At 37.9% G+C, this 22,006-nt stretch overlaps 1 protein-coding gene across 20 annotated transcripts in view; it reads right to left on the reverse strand.

The window, feature by feature from the left end:
- PTPRK (protein tyrosine phosphatase receptor type K) overlaps nucleotides 1-22,006 on the reverse strand; it is a 374,534-nt gene that overhangs the window by 66,256 nt on the left and 286,272 nt on the right. For all 20 annotated transcript variants that reach the window (XM_030267876.4, XM_030267874.4, XM_030267872.4 and 17 more), the window contains exons 8-12: nucleotides 21,141-21,443; nucleotides 12,684-12,793; nucleotides 11,291-11,492; nucleotides 8,347-8,452; nucleotides 1,209-1,482 (exon numbers count right to left, since the gene is read on the reverse strand). In XM_030267876.4, coding sequence (XP_030123736.1) covers nucleotides 1,209-1,482; nucleotides 8,347-8,452; nucleotides 11,291-11,492; nucleotides 12,684-12,793; nucleotides 21,141-21,443 — 995 coding nt within the window. The remainder of the gene's footprint in view (nucleotides 1-1,208; nucleotides 1,483-8,346; nucleotides 8,453-11,290; nucleotides 11,493-12,683; nucleotides 12,794-21,140; nucleotides 21,444-22,006) is intronic.

Below are 22,006 nucleotides of genomic sequence, written 5' to 3' on the forward strand. Positions count from 1 at the left end.
ACAAAAACAAAGGGAATTATTTTTAGCAGGTGAGGGAAATATGGATGAGTGTCTAACAGCCACCTTTTATTTTGCTTTGTTAACTTATAGGTCTTTAAATAAGAAGTGAAAAGACAGAATGGTCTACTGAATCAGAAAAAAAGTCCAGTTTTCAAGCACCTTTGTACCCATTCTGACTTGATGCATATCTAATTTTCATAATCATAGATAAAGGTTGAGATTTCCTTCAAAAGACTCCAAGGCAAGGCTGCCTATTAGCAAGGATTTGTTTAGTCACCAGAGTGACCCAAGCATAAGGAAGAATAAATGCCACTTCTGCTCCTTTCCAATGGTTCTTCTGGATATCAGTGATTATCAGTCTAGCCTTCCTAGTTCCTGTCTGAACTGCCTGGACACTTCAATTTTCTAAACTATATATCCAAATATTAAATTTTAAATACCTAAAGCTTCTCTGTCTACCACATTTTCCCTTCTCACCAATCCTTTCCCTCGCCCTCATTTTTCATTTACAAGAGGAAAAACCATTCAAGAGCAACAGCCTGGGGCTTGCTGAGCCACAGTTGTTCTTTGCACCTGGAACCTTGAAACCTCTCCCTGACACTTCTCCTCCTTCCATATGCACACGGAGCCAGTAGCAGCACTCAGCAGCAGAGTTAAAAAGAAGCACCGAGGAGGTAATGAAGGTAAATGTTAGCCATAATTCTACTGCACAGCAGTGCCGCAAATCTGATGTACACTTTCTCAGAAAGACTCTCAAATTTGTGATGGCCCAGGGGTTACTTTTGCTCAAGAAAATGTTTCCTTTTTATTTGATGTCCAGTGTGAGAGTCTTAAAATTTTGCAATATTTTACTAGCCCACTGAGCAGCCCACATTCTCTTTATCCTGCAGTAATTTAATCTTCTGAAGAGTGAAGGTACTGAGAATTGGGCAAAGTACTGCAGATATTATTTACTGAGGAGACAGTCACAGTCCTGAAATTACTTCCCTCAGACAATGATTATGAGATGCATTAAACTCTCATCTAGTAGCAGTTTCTATGACACGAGGCTGATATGAAATGTGAATGGCACACTGCCATGCTGTCACAGCACCAAGGGGATTTCAGCCACGCCACTGCCAACACCTCCCACGTCCGATTCCAGCAGTCCTAGCTGTCACCACAGGATGTCTGACTCCTTCCAGGAGAAAGGTGCTGTCAGCACTTGCCTTCTCGACGCTGCTCATGGCCTGGAAGTAGATGTTGTAGCCTTTCCGAGGAGCCAGCGGCGGGTTCCAGAAACCTTGGTACGTCCTGTTGTCACCCACAGTAAAGGGGGCTGGCTCTGGCAGGTTTCCTGGCGGCAACTGAGCAGCAAAATAATATGGTGACCCTCCACTGAGGGCAGTCTGATAGGTGACAGGGATTTGGTAGCACTCCATGGCACCAGTTTCTCTCTTTGTTCGGTGTGGGTGCAGCTCTTCAACAACAATCTGGTAGGCACTGGTGAGACAGAGGAAAAAAGGACAAGACAGGAGATGGATGCAGAGAAGAAACAAAGGCCAGAAATACAGCAAAGCTATTTATTTCAGCTGTTGGAAAGAAGCAGCATCCATTTTTTTTTCTTCATGAAAAACAACAATACAAATCCATACATGATACATGACCTCTTATTATTACTTTCTTTTAAACCTTTTTTTTTTTTTTTTTAAGAAACAGAGGAAAAAATGTGTTAAATTACATACAACATATTAAACTCTTGGCTGATCAGAAGCAATCTGAAGTTAGCATTTTCCTTTGAAACAGTATTAGAGAAAGCTGAGCTTCAAGACCCAACATAATGGCTGCCTCCAGGCTGTGCTTAAAGCACCAATTTGCAGTTGTCATATCATTAGAGACAGAATGTGCTGACAGGCTTCTCCACCTCTTGACCTTGCTGTGGCTTCTATCTTGGCTCAGAGCTATGCAGATCTAAAGTACAAGTGACATGCTGCAATACAAGCACAGATGGACAGAAATCTGTCCATTCCACTGAAACAGACTGCCTGATTCCTTTACAGTTGTCAATGATAAAATGTTATGAATTGCTGAAGCAGAGAGTATTCAGCCCATCAAAACACCATCTCAACCTCCCAATACCTCTGTTGAAATGGATCATGGCTTGGCCACTTTTCAAAATCACCTGCTCGAAATAGAACAGGTAATTATAATTCTTCTTTCTTCTTTAGGGGAACTACCTAACTGCAGAATGTTACCAAGTCATTATCAGCTTCCTCTGCTTTTCAGAAGTACAGAATTTACATAGTGAGAGCAGAAGGCAATCCTTCATTTTATAAGAAAAAGAGGTTTGGGGATTTTAAGACATGTAGTCAAGAAACCTGAAGCTTTTGAATTAAACTAGCAGACTTGTCTGTCTTGGGTTTGTTATAAAGCTTTCTGAACTGAAAAGGTAAAACTGAACCAAGTTCTCAAAGTGTCACTGCATTGCTGCAAGGACTCTGAAAGGCAAAGACAGTCCTCCTCCTTTCAGAATTTGTGCGGCAGCATTAAATTATTTTGTCAATTTTCTCTGCTACTGCTGCCTAGAAAACCCAATAACTGCAGTGGCAGAGATGAAGTATGATACTGGAGAATGGAAGAAAGAGGAGAAGAAATAAAATGGGAAATTAGTTTCACGTCTTTCTTAAGCTGAAAGAAGATGTTAGCATCCCCTTTTCCTAGCATGTAAAAATTAAGCAGGAATGTCCCTTTCTTCCATTTCAATGTACCCAAGAAGAATATAGAAAGTCATGTCAGTTTTGAAAGTCTAGGTAGAAAGGAGATTTAAAAAAAAAAAAAAAAAACAACAAAAAAACGTTAGACCTGAGGATATTTATTTCTCATAAACTGACCATGAACTGAGCTCAGTTATACATCACCCTCTGTGGTAAACTCTATGTATTAACCCTCTCCAGTTAATGGGGACTGTACCAACAAATCACCTACACAAAACCCCTGTATATCCAGCATATTTCTTTATGCCTCAAAATAAATGTACTAGCAAAAAACCCCAAAAGCACGGATATTTTAAAAACTTGACAGGATGAAAAATACTTTTAAAATTTTTATTTATAATGTCCCAAACTAAGAAATGACTACTGGCATTCATTCCCTCTCTGGCCTGGCCCTGGACCCAGGCAGGGTAAAAACACTGTTTCAGAATTGGGCAGAAAACCAACTGGAGAGCCCTGGGACACAAACACCATGTCTCTGCTGCCTGAATTCTGCAGTCTTCTCTCATCAGCTGCCAGTGGTCTGGGACAGACACAAATTCTGCTCTCAGAAGTGACAGAGGAGCAGGAAACTTGTCTGTGGCACCCTGGGAGCTTCAAAGGAGAAAGACAGCAGGGACAGAGGAAGGACAGTGCAATGCCTGCACGTGACAGACGCAACAGTCCCCCTGGAACAGCCTGGTTTGTCATACAGCTCCGAAAATGAGATGCACCACAGCTACCAAATCAACCCCTCTTTCCCCCTCCATTTTATAGAATAAGGGATAAATGGGGTATCTTAAGGCACATCTCTTTTTTAAGGGTCAAGTCTCTTTGGAGGCCAAAACAAAAAATCAAAGATGAAGGGCATGAGAATCAAACTGGTTAAAAGTCTCATTTTATAGCATTCTTTAAAAGGACACTGATTTTTGAATGAGATATAAAAGGTATGGCAAAATTTTAAGCATGAGACCACAATAAAATGTGAAGGTTCTGAAAAAATTTCAAATAAATAAATGTATATAAAATATATTCCAAAAATGTTTTTTGGACCCCTACATATGAAAAGCTACAATACACGGAAAATAAGACATAGATATACATATTTTAGTCATCTACACTTACACAACAGAAAAAATAGGAAATGACAGAAACTGTTTTAAATCTCCAACAAAGCTTTATTTTTATTTTTTTAAATGTAGTTCCACTAAGTACATTTAAATAAAAAATTTGTCTATCCTCTTTAGATAGGCATGTATTTTTCATGCAGCATTATAGACTAACAAGACATGGAGGAATACAGACATTTACCTCTGGGCCCTTTGTGATACCATCTGTTTAAAGCCATTTACAAAACACTGCAGTGGCTCCAGAACAGCACTGTTACTCTATGTGCACACAACAATGTTCGGAAAGGACACCCTGCTGTAACATGCAACAAAACAAGTCAAAGTTAAATTTGCAATTTGAAAAGTGGGGTGTTCACTGGCTGCAAATGTGTTTTGATATCAGGTATTAGTGAAAATTTAACTGTGTACTCTGCTTATCCCTGTGTCTTCACATATAATTAATCCTAGCTTCAATTATCTTAGGTTTTCTACATTTTTTTTTTTTTTGTGCTGGTGAGAATTCAGTTATTGAGAGAGCTTTTTTTGTGACAGGAGCTGAGGGAATTCGTACAATAGCATTTTTTTCCTGGTCTTTCTATACAGCAAAGAAGGATTAAAATAGTGAAATAAAGAGAGAGGAGTGGAAAGCTTAGATGACAATATTCCTTCTTCTTGATGACTAAAATAAATTCTGAGCTATTCTGAAGAGTAATAAAAATTTCAGAGCCTGCTACATAAGTCATCAGGATCATAAAGGCCAAACAGTTGTCTGACACAGCCAGGTAAGCAGAGAAATTTTGAAGATAGAGCAGCTGAAGATCTCCTCAGCTGAAATTTTCCATGAAGAAATTATTTGTCATGACAAAACCTTTTTTTGTTAACTTATGAAAAACTGTACAGTACCTCGCTATTGACCAAGACAATTGCAAAAAGGTGAAGGAGGTCTCTGACAACATCTTCCTTTTTATCCCTGACTAAAAATTCAGGCTCCCAAGGAGATATGGTAGTGGTGAATGTTGTTTGTACTTTAGCCCTATTCTGACCAGACTTTAAATACCTGCTAGACATTTCTCTCTATGTTTCTAGTGGAGATACATCTTCCTCTCCTTTGACAAGCACCAGACTGACTGACGAACCCAGTTTCAGCCCCAGCTCTTGGAATTCTAATCGACAGTGATTGTTTTAGTTGCTCTCTGCCATGGTGCCCTTAATTAATCTTGCTGCAAAATGAAACCAACCTAATTCACGTTATGGAAGCACAAGAAAAGCACTTTAACAATCAAATAAAATAAATTTAATCATTAAAAATTAACTCTGATTCCGATGTACACTCTTTGTAATCCTCATCTGCAGCAGGACTTGAAAACAAAAAATTGTTTTTCTGGCACTCAGTTAGGAACCTTCAGGAAAAGCTACAGCAACAAATCACATCTTCAAATGAATCACCAAAGCACCATTGATTCTACTGACTGGAATCTCATTCACAAGATTGATGGTGAAACTGTACGCGCTTCAAAGTGAGCCAGAACCATCCAGCTCTTTGTCTCCCTTTGCATTTCTAGTTTGTAATTTTGTTTTAAAACTCCAGGAGGCAATAAAGAATGCTAGGGATTGCACAATAAAACCTGACAGTGAAGGTATGATTAGAGTCATGTTAAAACTGTGACAACTAGGGCAGACAGGCAGTATCTTAAAGAAATACAGCACATAGATTATACTTAAGATAAGGAACATTGCTTGCTGAGGGGCTCAGTTTCACAGCTGAGGGGCTGTGCTGATGGGGAGGCTGTGATGGAAATCTGATCATAGAGTAAATCCATTTGTAAAGCAAAAGACTATCAGACTAAACATTTTTCCTTTCCCTGTTTTTTTTTTCCTTTTCCTATCATTTTAATTTTTTTAAACATGAACCTACTGATATTAAATGAAATTACCATCTACAGCTACAGAGACTACAGGACTGGGTAGAAAAAAAATTTCAAAAAGCCAGCTGCATTCTTCAGGGTCAGGTTAAAGAACAGCATCTGAGTCTCTTCTACTCCATCACAACTGCAGGCACGGTGATCCATTTTTTCCCCACCTACCTAGTAACACTCATTATGGCAGTAATCCAGCTTCTAGAGGAAACAAAACTGCAGTATGGATAGAGTGAAGCCTCACTAAACTATATCATAAAGTTTAGCAAAATGCATTGAATCAGTTCAGAATTTCAATATGCTACATTTATCTCTCTATTAAGAAGCTGCTGAAAAGTACCTGACTGCAATATGCATAGCTTCAGAAAAGGCAATAATACCCTGTCTTCTGCATTTCCCTGGAGAATACTTCTCATTCCAAGTAAGGAATAAAACACCTGGTTGATTTTAAGAATAAAGCCCAGGTCTCCAGTTATGGTAAAGGACTTACTTCCTTGGCCTCTTGATGTTAGGTTTTAGAAATTAACTCAAGTGGAAAGGGAAGATGATAGAAAGGAAGGAAGAAGTATGTTTTTTTTTGAGAACACAAAGAACAGTTATTATTACTCTGTGAAACTATTACTATCAAACAATCTATTAACATTTAGTACATGGGTCCTTTCTGCCATCTTCATAGGCCACAGTGACAAGCTCATGCCATTGAACTGAGGATGCTGTGAGGAACACTGACAGAATAAATGTGAGGTTTACTCTGTAGCAAGTTCCTCACCTGCAAGTACAGAGCAGAGAAACCAGAACTTCTTGAGCTAGGGCGAGTAATTTTCTAGCGGCATGAGTAATTCTCTAGCCACATCCCATCATGTTACCTGTTCACAAAAGAACCATCCCTCCAGGAGAGAAACCCAGCACCCAGGAATAACCTCCTGAAGATGTGTGGTGGGATTGAAGGTGGAAGTGTGCTGCTGTCAGCACAGGAGTGCTCTGGAGCAGCTTCTGTAAAGAAGTTGTGTACCACAGTGGTACACATCTGTAAAGAAGATGTGTACCACTGCCATCAGCAGATCCCAGTGGTGTCCGGCAGGCACGCTCTGGGCAAGAATCTGCCTCAGCTTCCTCAGGTGGCCAGACACAAGACTGAAAGGATGTGGCACGGCTTACATGAGAGACAGATATCACACTTCCTAAACAAGGACAGCTAGCTTTCATTAGGCCCAGCAGCAGGACACTCAAAAGTCTTTAAAAGCTCCTACAAAGGCATATAGTGAAGCAAGTTTAAGCACCTGCAGATTTGGGATCATTTTCAGACCACAAGTCTGGATCCCACAGTATGATTTAAAAAAAGAAAAAAAAAAAATCCCTATTTTAAGAATCCAAGTCCCATACTGAAAGCAGCCCTGTTGGCCAAAAATCCTAGGTTTGCCCCAGAGCAATTTCTCAGAAATGAATGATATGTGGGATTACACTTTTAAATACAACACATCAAAATCTCCTGTAAAGGGGATGAATCTGGATTATCATCTATGACAGAATATAAATAAATATCTTGATAATATCAATCATAAGAGTGACTATATGATAAGCACATAAAAATGTATATAGATATGTGACTCACCACCCCCCCGTCACCCCCAACATTCATATAAAACATACATTCCTCTTAATGGAAATAGCTTTAAGAAACAGTTAATTTTCCTCTGCTTTTAGGGCCTGGGCACGTGACTTGGCATCAGCTGAGCCTTGATAGCGGACTTAATGTAACACAGAATGAAATGCATTAGCCTGTGTTTCTCTAAAATGTCACAAGGGTAATAGCATGAAAACCTTCTGATGCTCAGCAGCTAATTAACCCCCAATTAGTCAACCCTGCCCCTGAATATTGCTGATGCAGCCACATCAGTAAAATACAAATGGAATCAAATAATATTATAAAATTTTTACACTAACAAGTAGAAGTAAAGAGCAGGATGTGAACTAATCTTTGCAAACAAAATTAAATTATCTCTCAACAGAGAGCAGAAAGGGAAAGACCCCTCAAAGTTAACATAAATGAAACATTTTAATATGATTAGAGGACATGCCAAATAAAATTTAATAGCTTGCTACATGATTCCTAGTAAGACACACTCTCAGAAGAAAAAGGTCAAATAGTTTGTATTCATCACTATTATTCTACCATTTCCCCATAGCTTACAATTTTCCAATCACACATATATGCTACAGAGTAGCTGACTTTGAAGCACTGGAGAGGATGTGTTATTTTGAAATCTACCTTCTGACAAACACCTTTCAGCATCATATTCCAGAGGCACTGTGAGAAAGTAAAATGAAATTATAATGGCTAGAATGTGGTTCTGGGGACCCTATATCAAAAAGGTCAGGTAGCTGAATGATTAAAGTCATGACTATCTTTTAAAAAAAACCCTTCCAAACCCAGAATTTTAAAAATTACACATCTATTGGCAAGCTAGGTGTAGGTAAGAAAAAAAATAGTGATGTTAAATGAGTATCACTCAGAAATGAACAGCTCTATATACACAACAAATATTCAACTATTGATTTTTTAATTTTTTTTTTTTGTTTTGTTTTTTTTACCTGATAGGTGCACCTTTGGCCTGTGCAGGTCTCAAGAGTACAGTTATTGTAGTAGCAGTTTCATTGAGAGATGCATCCACTCCTTCATAGTCTGGTAAAGTGGGAGCTGATTAATGTAGAGCAGGAAGGAAAAGGACAAGAAAGAAATCAGTGAAAACATTTAGAATTTTTTATGAGTTTGTGGCTGCTTGGATATAGAACAAAGCCACAGTATCAGCCATGTGAGTATTTTTAAACACTTGTTCCAGTCAGGCAAAATCTTTTACTGTGGCATGAACTCCCATCAAATCATGAAACCTCTCAACTTGAAACAGTTTTATTCAAGAAGGACAGAAATGGAGTAGGTGACTGAGAAGAAACCCCACACTTTTGGCCTCAATTTTTCTACCCTGCAAATAACAACAGTCACCATGTCAAAGACTCAGCTTCTACCATTCTCCTTAAACAATTTAGGAACCTTTCATATTTCCTCTTGAACAGCATGGGAAACAATGCCAATACCAGCCAGTGAGCATGAAAGTTATATATAAGACATGCATCTGTGGGCTAGAACTGGATCAGGGAATCCATTCCCATGCCCATTCCTATCAATGGACGGCCAAACTGCTCATTAATCAGCTTCAAAACCACTATGAAAGAACAAAATCAAAGTCAAAACCAGAAGTAGTTCAGGAATTGATTCACTAATGGACTGTCAGACTGTCACGCCTTCATGGTAGCAATATTTGTTGTGGGTGGGATGGCTTGTGTTGGTAATTACTTCAACCATCCAGCTTTAATCTGCTTCCTCTTACAATCCTCACTGGTAATATTGTTGCTGACTTCAGCCCCAGTGCAAGGAAAGAAGCAGGATTTTCTGTGAATAAGAAAATAATAGATTTCTAATAATTACTAATTTTTCATAAGTTTGAAAACTATCTGCATGTTTGTGATTTTTTTAAAAATATGTGGCTGTGTCATTATGAAATCATTAATGAAGCCTGTATATTTCAAAATAAACTTTCAAATAAAGATGTTTCCTAGGAGGACATGAATCATTTAAGTCATAATAATTTTACAGTACTATATCAATAGATAGAAGAGCTTTGAAAGATTAAAAGCCTTGCTTCATTAGTCCTAGATCCTAGATGAACACAAAACCTGCTCTTATTTCAGGAAATAATATTTTATAGAATTAATGTTCATTTAATGGTAATTTAAAAATTACTGCTTACACCATGTTCACTAGAATCACAGTAACCACTTGTAAGATTAGTTGAAAGGAATAATTTCAGCCCTCATTAAACTAAAGTTTGCATTTTCTGAAACATGCATTCCTTCCTATTAAGTACCAGCCATGCAGAGTAGAACTAGACAAAAGTTCAGCAACATAAAGCAAGATAGAAAGAACAGGCTGAAGTTCAGATACAAGGGATGACACAGCTTGCCTTTGAGCTTTCCTAGCATTAACCATGTCTTGCCAACTAGCAAGATACATACTCTGTCTAGAAAGTTGTGCTATACTGGATTCTGGACAAGATTCCCAAAATTTCTCTGTAGAAAAAGAGGACATATCTGAAGAAGCCTGAATTCATTGTAGTCTTAAATAATCCAAACACATTAAGGAACTTTTTTTTCCTCAAAATACTGAAATATCAGTCAGACATGCTAGCAAGATATACAACTCTTTTCTTTCCTTCTACAAAGAGGTTAGAAGACAAGTATGCAAGTACTACACCATCATAAAATCTGAAAATTTTATGATGAACTACAATTTGTTGTGAAGAAACACAAGAACCCTTAAAACAACCTAAATAAAATATCAGACTTCAAAACAATCTAATAGCCATATAAATAGAACAGAACACACAATTTAGGGTTTTTTTTGTGCACTGGTTGGGTTTTTTTGAAGGGACAGGGGTATGAGGAGTGCTAGTGCTTATGTGCTGGGGTGGAATTCCACAAACTGTTCCAGTTAGCCATGACAACTACAGCATTTTGTTTGCTACATAATTCAAGGAGTTCTGCCTTGAATTTTCTCACATTTTGATTTATGTGTGTGTTTTCATGTACTATTAGGAGACTACATGAACAGACAAAAATCATAGGTGCATTCCATTACATCATTAACTTCTCTTTACAGGACAATCTGAATTTAATCATGACAGATAACGAGGAAAATAGCCTGCTTTGTGTTGCTTAAATTTGTAAATTACTGACTTACTTGATCTCTGCCAATCTCTAAAGTCATCATGTCACAAAATCAAGTTTTTTCTGAATATAGCATTAACTTATGTTCTACTATCAACTGCATAAGCCACTATCTTATTTTTTGAGAATAACACTGAAATCTAAGAAAATAAAAATACAAAAACATTTCATTTGACATAACTGTCTTCTAGAGTTTACAGTGCATTATTAAGACAGATAATGTCAAAGTTGGTGCACTGAAGAAAATTAATAAAGGCACAAGGAAGAAGACCTACATGAATCTGGCAAAAGAAATTCACACACTGTCCCAACTGCCCTGACCCTGTTACAGCTGTGTGCTGCCAAGTAGTGTCACCTTCAGTAAGTCAGTAATTTTCTGCACCTGACTTTACTAACCTGCAAAACAGATGCAGTTCTTAGTGACCTATGGAGTGTTGACATGCCTAATTAATTAAGGTTTACACAGCACTTCAAAATCTTTGGATGAAAGTACTAGATTACACAGAAAAAACAGTTCACAACTACAGCCGAGCAATTTTCGCCTCATGCAAGGATTAATCCCTGAACGTATGCTACCCTGTGGTGAGTACATCCAGAAACATTTTTAGTAACATAATTTCCTTACATGGTAGGATTTTTTTTGTGGGGGTTTTCTTAGGCATTTCCCAATTTCTTGAGTCATACAAAAATACTCAAAATACATTTCACCCCCTCCCTTTCCCTGTTTTGTCTGTATGCTGTTGTTTGTTTTTACCTGAGATGTTGGTTGTTACATTGATCGTAGTTGCTGGTCCAAACCCTTTGACAGTGCTTGCACGTATGAAGAACTGGTAAGTAGTCCCAGGGTGCAGGTGAGAGAAGATGTGGTGTGTGCTGTTCCACAGCTTGGATACTGTCTGTGGAGGTCCTGCCACTGGAACTGCGGGATCAAATGACTGTATACTGCTATAGCTGACCTAGGGAAACAACAATTTTTGCGACAACTCTTAAAAGTTTTGGTGCAAGAGATTTAGGTTAGCTTGGCTGGAAAGGAAACAAAAGACGTATGCTCATCTAGCTACCCATTTATCTTGGGGATACCACAGAATCACATAATCATTTAGGTTGGAGAAGATGCTTAAGATCATTAATTCCAACCATTAACCCAACAATGCCAAGTCCAGCACTAAACCAATGAGGATTTCATGTGTACTACTGAAGAGTTTGCCTTACTTGAAAGGCTGTGCAGGCACCCTTCATCATTACTGTTGGATGACACACTCCCTTGCTGGTTATAAAATCCCCATTGAACACTTTGAGCAAAACAATTTGAATTCTCTGTAGCTGCTTTCTCAGGGTTAATGTCACTGTTAATCCACTGCCTTTTGCATCTGTTTCCAATTAAAAATTAAGGAAGCATTTAGCTGCTTTAATCTGATTCATCAACTGCTTTTACGTAGTTTATCTATGGAAAATTTCACTGTTACATTCCACTGAGCAGAATTCAGCAAATGGCTGAGTGGGGTTGAGCTGCCCACCTGGTTTTACTCACACTATTTAGTGAATTTACTCTACATTAAATAAATAAACAGATTTTTAAGGGGTTTTGATCTGTTGGTTTGCCTTCCTATAATTCACTAATAGACAAAGTTATATCTTTTGTTCCTTTAAAAGAGGATTGCTGGAAAGTGTGGTGTTTGTTGCTTAAATCAGGTTGTGTTACCTGTTAACCTCCTGTGGAGGTCCTGTGGAGGTCTTTATGAGAAGGCTCATAAAGTAGACATAATTTATAAGGAGTTTATCTAAAAATCTAACAAAGCTAAAAAAAAAAAGCTCCAAATTTATTAACCATCTTACTCTTCATATAATCTTTTCTTCCAATTAAGAAAATTTTGCAGATCATGGCTATCATGGCTTTGGAACAGTGTCTAGTAACAATAAAATATTTTTAAGGCACTTGACATCCCTTATTTTTAAGGGATGGACAGTCATATGCATCATAATTACAAATTTTGATATCTAACCACTGCAGAAAATCATGTATTCAGTAAATGAAAGGAGCATACTATTGAATAGCTGCTTAAAGAGTATAAACACCCACTATCAGCCACCTCTCTTGATGCACCTCCCTAGCCCCATCCTATGCTTGTTAGGTGTTTAATGATTACCTCATACTGAGTAATGATGCCATTTGGATCCACAGGTTCCTTCCAGTTGAGGAAGATCTTATCTTCAAAAGGAGTTCCTTTCACTGATTTGGCAGGTATAGGGCCTGGCACTACAAACAAAATGGAAGTTTTAAAAATAGGAAATTCAAGAGATAGAAAAACTAAAGAGATCACAGAACATCCTATTAAAACCAAAAGTGAGCACGGGTCTATTTTTATTAATATTCATTTGCATGCAAAAGGCAATGGTAGAATGTGTGAAAAAGCACTTCAAAGTATATTTTGTCATTTGCAGTGCAGAGAGAGCATGAAGTTGAAACATTAATATTATCCCCACATATGGTTTTCAAAAGTCCATGCAAAGTCAAATTGTCTCACAGTATAGCCAGGGGAAACAGCTCAAGCTAGATTACAACTTCAGGGAACATCACTGAACTCTGTAATAAGCGTATCTTAGGACAAGGACTACATGGTCTAAAATTCTTTTAAATGGAAAAAAATCAAAGGCAAGGAAGAGCTTCTGTTACACAGCTTCTTCCAAAGGAGAGCAATTCTTATGAAATAGTTCTCAATCACATCTTCCTATGATTTATTGTTTTAAAAGAAATCCTCATTTAAAAGAGAGGGTTAAACATGGGGAAACACACCAGCTCAGCTGCCATTTCTTTCAGCCTTTGACCTCCTCATGTGCAGAAGGATTAAGACTGCTTACTTTAAATCTTTCCAATAAGAGATGTTCTCAAAGCTTTGAACTGAACAACACCAAGATGACCCTACTTTCTTATTTGAAACTGAACCAATATCCCTGGTATAATAAGTCTGAAATGTCACCTCAGGCCTCTTTGCCCAAGTGATTCATAGCACCTGGTAATCCCATCAAGACTGGGCAAAAGCATTTTGTTATCTCCCATTACACCTTACAAGATATTTTTGCCTACGCATACAATTCCTTTTTATCAGAGCAGCTCACCTAGATTTGAACACACACATGCTGAAAGAAGGGGGTGAGCATAAGGGACTGCCTGAAGAAACTCTGAACCCAATGATACACCTTCCCCCCTCAAAGAGACAGGGTAGTTCAAATTTGCAATCTTTCGATATAAAATGTCATTTCTATTTAATATATTGACATATATTTCTGTCTCCTAATAAGCCTATTTTTTTCAATGAAATTTTCAGTGAGCCTTATGCATGATACTCCTTGGATATTCATTATCAAAGCAGACTGAAGTATTACAAAGAGCAGAAACAAATTAAAATCCAATGGATCAAAGGAAGCATCAGGTGCTGTGCTAGCAGCAGAAAAGAGTGAGTGGTCTCTCATATCAGTGAAATTTATTTCGGTCTACATGCAAGCTATAAATGATGATCTGACCCTCAGTACAAGCAACATAACTTGGCACATTAATAATAAATTCAGGTAGCCAAAAAAGCCCAGAAATAGGTGAGAGCTTTGCAGAACATGTTCATCTAACTGTCATAAGAAGGCTTAGGAGAAGTTAAGAAGTTAACTAAAATCTCAGGCTGGTGCTTTTCTTCACAGTCCCAGGACATACCAGGCAGCAGATGAAGGCTGACATGCAGTGACAGCCCCTCTGTGCTGTGTGTGTCATTGAGAGACTTCCTGTAGGCAATGTTTCATTTTTCATGGGAATACCCTACAGTATTTCCTTACATCTCAAAAGAGGTATGAATGTATCCTGCTGCACATGATATTTTTCCTTAGAAGATGCATGCACTATTTTTTGTGTGTGCGTGTACATCTGTGTTTGGGAAAGAACACAGGTACACACCAGGATATGTACACAGTGTATGAAATTTGACATTAAACCACATCAAAGTATGTGAGGTAAAAAGAAAACAGACATGATTGCTTAAAAACATGCAAAATACTTTTTGTGTGGTGCCTAAAAAAAGATATGTTTCATATTCAGTTGAAAATGGGTGTAGGGCTCTACATTTGATGGTTGCATAAATCCTCCTCCAACTTTGGTTTAAATGTCAAGGTGGGAGAAGCCTCTAGGCTCATCTCATTCCATGACTCTTTTCTTCTGAAATACAAAATTTGATGCTTAAAGCAGCAGAAGCAATGTTAAAGTGACTTGAATTACGTGATCCCAGTATTCTCCCAATTCCTTCTCCCTCCCTTAGCTTTTACATCTGACCTGACATCATATGGCATGGAATTGCCCTTTGGTTAATTTGGGTCAACTTGCCTGGCTCTTTCTCTTCCCAGGATCTTGCGCACCCCCAGCCTCTTGCTGGGGGAAAATGCTGTGAGTCAGCCCTGACACAGTGCCAGCCGTGCCCAGCAGCAGCCAGAGCACCGGTGTGTCATCAGCACCTTCCTGGGTACCAGTGCAAAGCACTGTGAGGGCTGCTGAGGGAAAACGAGCTCCAGCTCGGCCAGACCCAATATACCTTTGTATGATATTTAGCAAGGACTTGGTTCAAAACTAGCCAGGTAAATATCATCCCTGTGTTGATAATAGTTTTCAGAAAACTCACAAACAGCAGCAAAGGCTTTCTTCAGGCTTGTGTAAGCATTTCCAGAAGCTCCATCACTCACCACAGCACATTTTTGCTGACTTCCCAGCTGCCATTCTTTTCCTACATGAGCTGTGACTCTTTCCTTTGCACTTACAGACAGTTTACACTTAAGTCAAAACACACAAGACTATTACAAGTTTGTTAAGGTGAAGCATGTTACTTAACATAATCATTTGACTAACTCAAAAAGTATAAGTAGCTGCTAGAGGAGTAGCCTCTGCACCCACTCTTGAAAAAGATTCTGGTCTGCTGACCTTGTGGAGTGTGACCTCACCATCTCTCAGTGACAGTAAACACACTTTCTTTCCCATGCATTATTCTATGTTAAACTTCCAACAAGTCAGGATTTACACTTTTCTGAAGAAGTGAAATAATTTAGGTGGGTTTAACTATATGGGTATCAGAAGAGATTTTGAATTTAAGCAAAAACAAATCAAAACAAGCAAAACAAAAAACAGTAAAAAACTATACAAATTCAAAGGGAATCTCAGCAAGGTCCTATAGTGCAAACAACACAAGCTCTTCTTTCATGATTTACATGCATCTCCAGAACTCTTGATTAAAGTATATATTCATATAGTGAATAGCTGATAATCTTTTCTTTTATATGCATGTGAGATGATGGACTTTATAAATACTGTGCATAATGAAAATACAAACCATCAATCTGATATCACACCAATTCATTTTAGACCAAATATATTTGCATTAAATTATTTCACAGTCACAAATAAATTGTTATTCACAAATAGTGTCACTTAAATGTTCTACATGGACTTATCGGGAAATTTATATTACAATACATTACTTCTGGAAAAACAATGTATTAACTGACAACAATCACTATAAAAATGAATTTATATTACTTCAGTATTCCTGCTACAAAATAATGAAAGTGTATGTAAACAGAGTATTTTTATTATTATTACTATACTCCATGAAAGCCATGCACAGTATTACTATGCTCAGTGGCAAAAGTTATGTGCAGAAATATGTAGGGTTATATTGGGAAAAATTCCTTTGTTGTAATCAAAAAGGGCAGCATATTAGCAGCAGTCTTACAGCCTTTCCCTCAAAGTAGATGCTCATCTTCAGGAGATGGTGACAGTTAATCTCTCCTACTGTTCAAGTGTTACCAGAAACTAAAATGGCTCACCTTTCCATTGGCTTTTTTCTGAGGGATTTGCCACTTTACTACAGCTGAAGTCTAAGTTTTAAATAAAAGCAAATTTTGTCTTTTAGAAAGGAAAAACAAAACCAGAACTGCTCTTATTGGTCTTTACCATAAGAGCATTTGATGACAAAAATTACTTCTTTGGCAATCCCACAAGCTGGACTATTTGCAGAAAAGAACAAAATATTATTGAATGTTATTGGGAAAAAACCTGATTTTATATTGACAGTGTACATGCTCCACTTGACATTTCCTTTCCAGCCTCAGACAGCAACTAAGCTCCACCCAGCCAGCTGCTCACTCCTCCCTCAGCAGGTGGATGGGGCAGAAAAAAATGAAGAAAATATTAATAAAAACAATGATAAAATAATTAGAATATATGTAACAAATTCTGTGCATTGCAATTTCTCACCACTCACAGACTGATGCCCAGCTGTTTTCCCAGCTGTGAACCCTGGCCAGGTTTCTCCCTAGTTTATACACTGAGCCTGATGTTCCATGGTATGGAATGTCACTTTGGACTGTTTAGGTCAGTGTGCTGGCTGCATCCACTTCCAGCGTCTTGCGCCTTCTCACTGGCAGAACATGAGAAGCTAAAACGTTCTCAACTCAGTATAAAAACTACTTAGGAACAACTCAAATATCAATGTTTTACCAACATCATTCTCATCCTAAATCCAAACCTCAGCACTGTACCAGCTACTAGGGAGAAAATTAACTCTATCCAAGCTGAAGTCAGGACACACATTTAGACTGTATGCAAAGCATTTCATTCTTCCTCTTTTTTTTGTCTTCTAATTATAACATTTCCTCTTCCTCTGCTGTTCCCCAGAGTGGCAGGCCTGCTGGAGTTCTTCCAGGAACATGAGCAATGATTGGACAGTTGGTGTCTTAACCCTGCCTCATAGCTCTCAATATCTCTGCATGGGGCAGAATGAGCTACAGCCTCCAAAAGATCAGGGGACCTCATTTATGTCCAATGAGCACATGCTTTGCCCCAGACCAAAGGTCTCTTATACTTTAAGCCCCCAGATGGATACTTCTCCTATTCCAAGTGATCCTTTTCAATTAGTTGTTTGCCTACTGTTAGATGACACACTCCCTTTACTGGGTACAAAATCACCATCAAAAATTTTGAGCTTCACAATTTGCTTTCTCTGTAGCTGCTCCCTCAGGGCTAATGTCACTACTCCTGTTAATCCACTGCCTTTTCCATCTGTTTCCAATTAAAAATTAAGGAGGCATTTAACTGCTTTAATCCCATTCATCCAATGCTTTTACAAAGGGTCCCTCTGAGTTGGCAGCACTCTGGTCAACAGGCAGCTCCAAGAACATGTGCACACTGATGATTCATGCTAAGTGATAAATTCACTGCTGGTTCTTGTACTTTGTCTCAAAGTACCAAACACCGTCTTTGCCTAGCCCCAGGTTGCATGAACCTTCCTCTACTTCCTTCGTCAAATTCTTCAAACAATGTCCATCTTCTGTACAAGCCAGGAAAAGCAGCGAGTCCCTGTTGTAGCACAGATAATGCCAAGTGCCTGTATATTCAGAAGAGCTTTCTTCCAAGCCTAAGTAGCTGTGTGGCTTCTCCTCAAAGTGAAAGATGTTGTTTTGCTTTTAAAACACGCACAAATTTCCTTGTTTTCATCATCTTTTTGCAAAACTTGTTTAACAGTGTCTCATTCAGCAATACAACGAGAGCAAAGCAGACTGCTTGGACATGGACCCAAACATTGTCTCTTGGAATACAACTTCCTGTAAGTACTAAGTTATACTTAAAAGGTTATTTTCATCTTCCCATGTTAAATAGAAATACTGAAACTACCAACTATTCAGATCTAGCTTTGGTCAAAGAATGACTGTTTTCAGACTGTCATGGTATTCCTGGGTTTTGCTATCTTGCAGATTTTGAATTACAAGCTATTAAAATTTCTGTCATTTGTCAGCCATGTCTCCAAAGACCTGAAGAACAGCTTTTGAATCTTACATAATTCTTCTGCTAATTGTTTCTTGAGTTAATTCTGTTCCAGGTATCATATGCAACTGAGTTACCACTCTGACAGATCATTTCAGACCATTTCTGAAAGACCCCCCAGCCCAGCTACACAGCCTTATATAAATGTGAGCCTTTGTGAAAGACAACCAGAGATCTTCCCTGTCTCACAGAAGAGCATCATAAAAGTCCAAAGTCCTTTGCTTTTAGAAAATCCTAGAAGTTCAGGAAAGTGTAAAGAGCTGGCAGAAGGAAGGAATTGACATGAAAGACGTAGTGAGATGAAAGGAAAGGTTAAAACATAACAGCAACTGAAGAGACAAAAGGGACAGCTTGGAAGCATGGGGAAGTATGACGAAAAACAGAAGATGAAGGCAAAATGGTAGAAGGGAAAAGAGACTGGAAAACATGGCGTAGGCATCTCAAACTCCAAGAGTCTATGAAGTTTCCGCTTGTTTAGCAGTACCTTGTGAAAAACAAAAAAAGGCATCATTGGAAAGAATCCCACACTACAGAAAAGCTAACAAAACATTAATTATCAGTTGTCATCTGGAGTATTCAAAGTTTCTATTTATGAAAACTATACAACATGAGTGCACAGTTTCAGATAATCATGTCGTCAGGGGCTATTTCTAACTAATGTTATTTGCAAAAATGCAGAGCACTACTCTATTTCCTCTATATTACTTCTCCAAAACGAATCACTGATAATGCCTCCATGATATAATTAAAATTCTACTTACTCTAGAAACCTGCAAAAACCATGAAGACAATGCAGCTTCATCTGACCACACGTGAAATGTAGGGCATAGAATCACACACATAATTGGACTTCTCATCTTCTTAGTCCAAGTCCTACTTTAGGCTTCAAACTGTGCTTGGAAATAGTTTCAGATACTTGATCACTCAGACTGGAACTAAATTAGCATTGTACAGATAAGCAGTCAGCCACAGGATTTAGTTTACTATTGCAATGAGAGCTCAAGGAAAGACGGAGGTGTGAACCTCTCAGTATTGTACATTGTCTGCAAGCTCTGAACTTTGAAGTCATGGCACGTAGACCTTCAATCAATCAATCAGTAATACAAAATTAAAATCTCAATTTTTTCACAGATTAAAGCTCACAGGAGGCTATTTTCAGGTCACAAGTATTATTACCACCAGCGCAACTAAATATAGATACCCTTTAAAACGTATTAGTCCTTCTGTGAAAGCAACGTCTGCTTCAAACAGTTTACCCTGGCAACTTCTGTTCACTGGGTGAGGCTTCTTCTACACTTGTGACACCAAAGCCAACTTGAGTTTGCTGACAGCACACTGGTGTGTTATCTTGAGACCAAAACTTGCCTTACGTGCACCATCTTCCAAGAAAAATCCACAACAAAACTGGGAGACAAAGTTTTCACTTTACCCTTGACAAGTACTGCCACAGTGACCATCTGTCATCTCCACACATCTAAGACAAAGGCCATTGGAAACCACAACCTTTCCTGAAAACCCAGGTAAAAAGAAAATAAATCCTTTTTCCATGGACTTAACAATATCACTACCACTCTTTTTAAGTCCAAGGAAAGTAGCAACCATACAGTATGTGTCATAAGTCTTCATATGACGCATCTATGTGTCTATAGTTTTCTACAGCTCCTCATATTCTACCTATATAATATTTTTTTTCTTTTTATTGCAACAATAAATATATTCTACATTTATTTATAATAAAATTGAAAATATATGGAAAAACAGCACTACCAGACTCTAAAACTGACTGTTATATAAAGCTGTATTTCCCATTTATTTATTTCACAGGCAAGTAAACACACTACTTTTTTCAATTTTACATTTTTATTTATCTGCAGTCTCACATTAGTCCAAGTATTCTATTTTTGTTATCTATGGATGTTTCTATTTTCATTTTGTTGTTGTGGGTATTTTCACAAAATGTAAGCATAAGAAAAAGAAACAAAAATTTGTTTTGTTATGGCATTTTAAATATTAACAGGGAAAAGTATCATTTTTTATTTTCATATAATTGATACCAAGATTCATAGCCTAACCTCTGAATGTGTCACCATTAACATGTCTACATCTATTGTTTATTTTTTCACAACTGAGGTAAATTCAACTGTCTTGTTGAAACTTTGTTGAAAGCATTTTAAAGCAGAATCACAGAATATCTGGAGTTGGAAACAACCCATACAGACCACTGAGTTAATTCCCAAGTTGTCAAAATAATACTTTAATTTGATAGGGGGCTTTCAAATAGTAAACAGATACTATATTCTGTGATCTGGAACATAAATTATTGCTCAAATATATTTGCTATAGAGGTTTAAAATACTAAATAAAGGCTTCAAGCATTTAACACAATATTTAAATATTATTTACAGAATTAACTTTCAAATACTACACCTAATACTGTGAAGAAGTCTAACACCACCATGTGTTTCTCATTACCTGCATTAACACAGTATTAGAGAGACTGGGAAACCATCCCCCTTTTTCAGGAGGGGGAAACACACAGAGAGATCCAGTTTGACTTGTGATGCATGGATAGTTTTAGCTACATATGTAGGGTGACAGCTATAATACCTTCATAGCTGCCATTTTGGGGCTAATTAATACATTAATAGAAGAGAATGTCCACCCTTCGTGATACATATTGTAACACACAAAGTAATTTCCTTCCACCTGCCTAGACTGGACTTGGATGTAATTTCAATAAGAACATTTAACTTACCATCTTCATCTGTCTGGATAATGGTCTCCTCGCTTTCCTTCCTCCCTTCTGGGTTGGTTAAGATCATCTTGAGGCTGACATTTGTGTAGGGAGGCAAACGATCCACAACGTGCTGGGGTGCTTTGGGGTCCATGTCCAAGCAGTCTGCTTTGCTCTCGTTGTGTCCACAGAAGTAGTGGTAGCATATAGTGACATTGAAAGTATGGCAACGAGTGATATTGTAACCCAGAGATTCCCAATCCACAGCGATGTGTCTGGCCTGGATCTCAGCAATCTTCAGTGTTTTTGGTGTTCTCATAGGTTCTAGAAAATAGAGCATAATGAAGAAAATACTGTTAACATTCTTCATCCAGCACTGAACTGTAGTGGGTAGATGGTGCATTCAGGAATGTGAGAGTAAAGGAAGCACCCAACAGGCAAGTATCATCCTTTGTACAGGAGGAAAAAAAATCTCCTTAATTTTTTTACTTCATTCCACTTTGTCCTGTCTTTAATCAGTGATGGAGACAGCAATAGTGAGAAAAAGAATAGTTAATTATCAGTGGAGCAATTCAAAGCAATTGAGAATACAGGCAACAGATGCAAGAAGAGTGACCAAAAAGCCACCCAGCTGTCACTACTGGCTTCCCTTCTTGATTTCCCCCTTACCCTTTTCCTTTTTTTTAACCTGTGTAAATTAGATAATACATCATAATGGTAAAGAGTGAACATTTACTAAATCATGATTTATCATGCCACCATGCAACACTGTATACTAATTATACTAATTACCTTACTAAACTAGCAGTTACAAAAACTATGCAGATATTAATTAGTGTGTATTATTTTAGTAATGAAGTTCTTCATTCAAGCAAAACCCATTGGAA

Source organism: Taeniopygia guttata, chromosome 3, assembly GCF_048771995.1.
Source record: "Taeniopygia guttata chromosome 3, bTaeGut7.mat, whole genome shotgun sequence".
Classification (NCBI taxonomy): Eukaryota; Metazoa; Chordata; class Aves; order Passeriformes; family Estrildidae; genus Taeniopygia; species Taeniopygia guttata.